Here is a 3,965-nt window from a genome sequence, read left to right as displayed (position 1 = left end):
TAGCATCAGAAGTCTCATGTACAACTCAGATTTCAAAGTCGATATTTCTCATTTCATTTTCCTGCTACAAACATGCAACAAGGGTCTTTTTTATATAGAAAAAAATTCATGTGTTATTATGTATTTAATTGTTTTAAGTGGATATATTTAAATTTTTGGAAAAGTTATGGACCTTCAGTTAAAACTTTTCTTTATTTCTTCTTGTTTTACTACTTTATTTTAGTTTTGTTTGCCCAAAGAGAAGGACAAACCCATCATTTAATGGCCAAAATGAAGTGAATGACGACTTTTACTCATAATCGAAGGATTGTAATGAACTATGTTAAAAAAAGTTGAGAGTAGATTTGTAATATCTCACGAAGGTTGAGGGCAAAAAGTAAAAAATTTCCTTTTCCCTGACGTAGTCCCCCGACTTTAATTTTTTATCGCGTTTAACCCAAAAGGTAGATTCCATTTTAAAATAATATCTATGCTCCGTTGCTCTGATTATAAATTAAAATATTATAGAAAAAAATTACTTATATTAATTTCCAAATAATCAATCTTTCTACAAAACTTTCCATTTAAATTTTACGAAACACAACGGGAGAATGAATCCTAATTAGAATCCACAAAGATTCCTTCCACGTCAAGCAATAAGAACTTACCATTAGCTGAAAGCTTATCTTATAAGCGGAATCAAACAAGGATTCTCCCTTTATTAATTACTAATATTATTCATAGTCCTAGTCGAACCGTGAAATTCAATCCTTTATTGCTTTACAAGTATAAATACAACCGCCCATCAATTTTGCGGCCTTTTTCTCATGATTCATACTTGGTTTTCTGCTCCGTTGAGTTTGGTAACTTTGTTTTCTGCTCCGTTGATTTTGGTAAAGTAAAAGAGCTTCGTTTTGAGAAAACACTCCGGGGTTCTTGCGGGTTTTGCGTAATATGGTAATTATCGATTTTTATTTTTTGTTTCTTTTTTCGTTTCTTGTATTTATGTCTCTATTTTCTGTTGTTAATGAAGGTGGTTTTGGTTATTATAGTTAATGTGGGTTTTGTATAATTAAATAGAAAACATTGAGTTAGTTGTGCTTTAATTTTCTTGGTTTGTACTGTAAATATTGAGCATCTGGTAGATTAAGTTTTAGGATTCATGTTTTTATGGGTTTCTCTAATAAGTAGTAAAATCAAGATTAGGGGAATTAAAATTTAGGTTCAAGAATGTATAAAAGATTTACGAAAGAAATTATAAATCCCTCATTTTGTACGTGAAGCATGTTGTAAGCAGTTTAATTTGTAATAACCCTATTTATATATTCTGATAGTATATTCTTCTATAGTGTTATTAAATCACGTGATTTTTATTTTTGGTAGTGTAGATGTCGAGTATGGATTCTGATACTGCGGATCAAGACGACAGGGAAAAGTTTGTGGAGGTCGATCCAACTGGTCGATATGGCCGGTATGATGAGCTTCTTGGTGCCGGGGCGGTGAAAAGGGTGTACAGAGCATTTGATCAAGAAGAAGGCATTGAGGTGGCTTGGAACCAAGTCAAATTACGACAATTTTCCAATGATGAAGCAATGATCAACCGATTATACTCCGAGGTTCAGTTGTTGAGGAAATTTAAGGACAAAAATATTATCTCGTTGTACTCTGTGTGGAGAGATCCAGCGAAAAACACGTTGAATTTCATTACTGAGGTTTGTACTTCGGGGGATTTGAGGGAGTACAGGAAGAAGCACAAACACGTATCGATCAAGGCATTGAAGAAGTGGTCTAAGCAAATTCTCAAGGGCTTGGACTATTTGCATAATCACAAGCCCTGTGTCATTCACAGAGATCTCAATTGTAGCAATGTCTTCATTAACGGTAACACTGGCCAGGTATGCTAAATAATCCAGATTTCTGTCTTAGTGTTTTCATAATGATCTCTTTCATTGACGAGGAAAATCGGGAAAATAATGGAACTGTGCTATTTTTCTTTTCGTTTCTTGATATTTAACCCAATATGAATTACCATGATGTATAGTGTCATTTACTAAAGGACAACACCTTGTTAGTTTGCATACTATTCATGAGAAGCAAACCCATTTTACAGAATCAGACAACTTTGCTTTTGAGATATAAATCAGTTCAGTTTTTATTTTTTTATGAAATTGTAATAAATATATCATGATTGAAATTAATAGGTGAAAATTGGCGACCTCGGTTTGGCAACAGTGGTTGGGAAGAGCCACGCAGCACATTCACTACTCGGGACACCTGAATTCATGGCACCAGAGCTATACGACGAGAATTATACAGAGCTGGTCGATATATATTCATTTGGGATGTGTTTGCTTGAGATGGTGACTCGAGAATTACCCTACAGCGAGTGTGATACTGTTGCCAAGATATACAAAAAGGTTACATCCGGGGTGAGGCCTCGGGCCATGAATAAAGTCAAAGACTCCGAAGTGAAGGCATTCATCGAGAAGTGTCTTGCACAGCCTAGAGATAGACCTTCGGCATCCGATCTTCTCAAGGATCCCTTCTTCGCTGACATTCATGATGATGACGATAATTAATGCTAATGATAGTAGTAGATGCTGACCTTCGATTGCTCTATACACAATATTTTGTTCTGTGAGTTACTGAACATTGTTATTTCTTGATTGCAAAACTTCGAAATTAGGACAGGTATTGTTTGGTAATGGCAATTGTTCTTGTAAATAGAGTCCAAGTCCAAGTTCGTCCAGAGCTTGTTTAGTTGAAGATGAAGTTTTCATTGTTGATAATCGATCATTTGATTCTATTGTCTTGACAAGTATATAAAACGTGTTGAATAGAAATTTATGTTCTTACATATCATATTGTATATATTTCTTCATCAAAATGCATTATGCGTACTAGGACATACATAGGTAACTTTGTCGGAGTTGATATTACATGAAAAACTTGTCAAATAAACTCAATAAAACTCGATGTCCCTCAATGTGGGCGGTTCTCTCATTATACCAAATCACAATTAAATATGTAACTACTAATTACAATATTTATTAATGATAACTTATTAAATATGATAGAATTCTTATATTTGAGTTTTCCTTTGTTAGAATTTGGGTGTAACTCAAATTCTTCGTTGAAGATAATTGAGAGTTCTAATTAAATTGCACATTAAGAGAAATTCTATTAGAAATGCTTTTGAAATCCTATTCAAAGTATATTCGACAAATTCTAGTTGAAATTCTATTTGGAAATCTATTGAGAATTGGAATTTGTATTGGACTTAAAGAAATCAGGATACGGAAACTTTGTGGCATTCTATTTCATCTACAACTATTTCTAGGGTTTGGATTGTTCCCCATATATATTTGGCTCTTCTTTATAATTTAGTTAGGTTGTTTAACTTCATTATAAGTTAGAAATATTGTATACACATAATCTTTGTTCTCTTTCTCTATATTATAATAAAGTCTCAATCTTTTACAAATTATTTTTTGTTGTATTCTTGTGATCTTTATTTCATATAATTGTCTTAATCTATTATCTTTTTATAACAAATTGGTATCGGAATTGTTCCGCATTCAACAAAGTGATTTCAGATCTGATCCGATTTGTAACATCATTATATTCTACTGACATCCCCCTCATATTGATGCTGATAAAAACATCAATTGACAACCCTGAACTGATAGTGCTATCGAGTCATTGTTTTCGTAGAACCCAGAAACCAAGAACTCAACCTTGCTAAACTTCAAATCCAAGGACCTATTTAAAATTCGATATGATTCTCTGCAAAGAATCAAAGTCCTACAAAAAATTATCGATGCTAACAAATCATCCTTAAAACACAAAATGCTCACACCATACTTGATGCACGGAAGAGTCATACGTTGAAAATAATTATGTCAACTGTTGACCACCATTCCAAGAGCACTTCAAAAATACTCTAGAGAGCTCACACTCCAAGAAGACTTTTTAACAAAAGTTCT

At 33.2% G+C, this 3,965-nt stretch overlaps 2 protein-coding genes across 3 annotated transcripts in view; both read left to right on the top strand.

Annotated features, from left to right (window-relative positions):
* Nucleotides 1-639: 639 nt before the first annotated feature.
* Nucleotides 640-2,645, top strand: LOC111384430 (probable serine/threonine-protein kinase WNK11). 2 transcript variants are annotated; one of them, XM_023008704.1, is made up of 3 exons: nucleotides 640-936; nucleotides 1,368-1,874; nucleotides 2,181-2,645. In XM_023008704.1, the coding sequence occupies exons 1-3, from the start codon at nucleotides 934-936 to the stop codon at nucleotides 2,556-2,558; spliced, it is 888 nt and encodes a 295-aa protein (XP_022864472.1). In that variant the 5' UTR covers nucleotides 640-933; the 3' UTR covers nucleotides 2,559-2,645. The 2 variants fall into 2 exon arrangements, with proteins under 2 accessions (XP_022864472.1, XP_022864473.1); XM_023008705.1 differs by having other exon boundaries at nucleotides 1,363-1,874.
* Nucleotides 2,646-3,828: 1,183 nt separating this feature from the next.
* LOC111384416 (heterogeneous nuclear ribonucleoprotein 1-like) overlaps nucleotides 3,829-3,965 on the top strand; it is a 17,967-nt gene continuing 17,830 nt past the window's right edge. The window contains exon 1 of the mRNA XM_023008684.1: nucleotides 3,829-3,858. Coding sequence (XP_022864452.1) covers nucleotides 3,829-3,858 — 30 coding nt within the window. The remainder of the gene's footprint in view (nucleotides 3,859-3,965) is intronic.

Source organism: Olea europaea, unplaced genomic scaffold (assembly GCF_002742605.1).
Source record: "Olea europaea var. sylvestris unplaced genomic scaffold, O_europaea_v1 scaffold2910, whole genome shotgun sequence".
NCBI classification, from domain to species: Eukaryota; Viridiplantae; Streptophyta; class Magnoliopsida; order Lamiales; family Oleaceae; genus Olea; species Olea europaea.
This window is presented reverse-complemented; position numbering and strand designations above follow the sequence as displayed.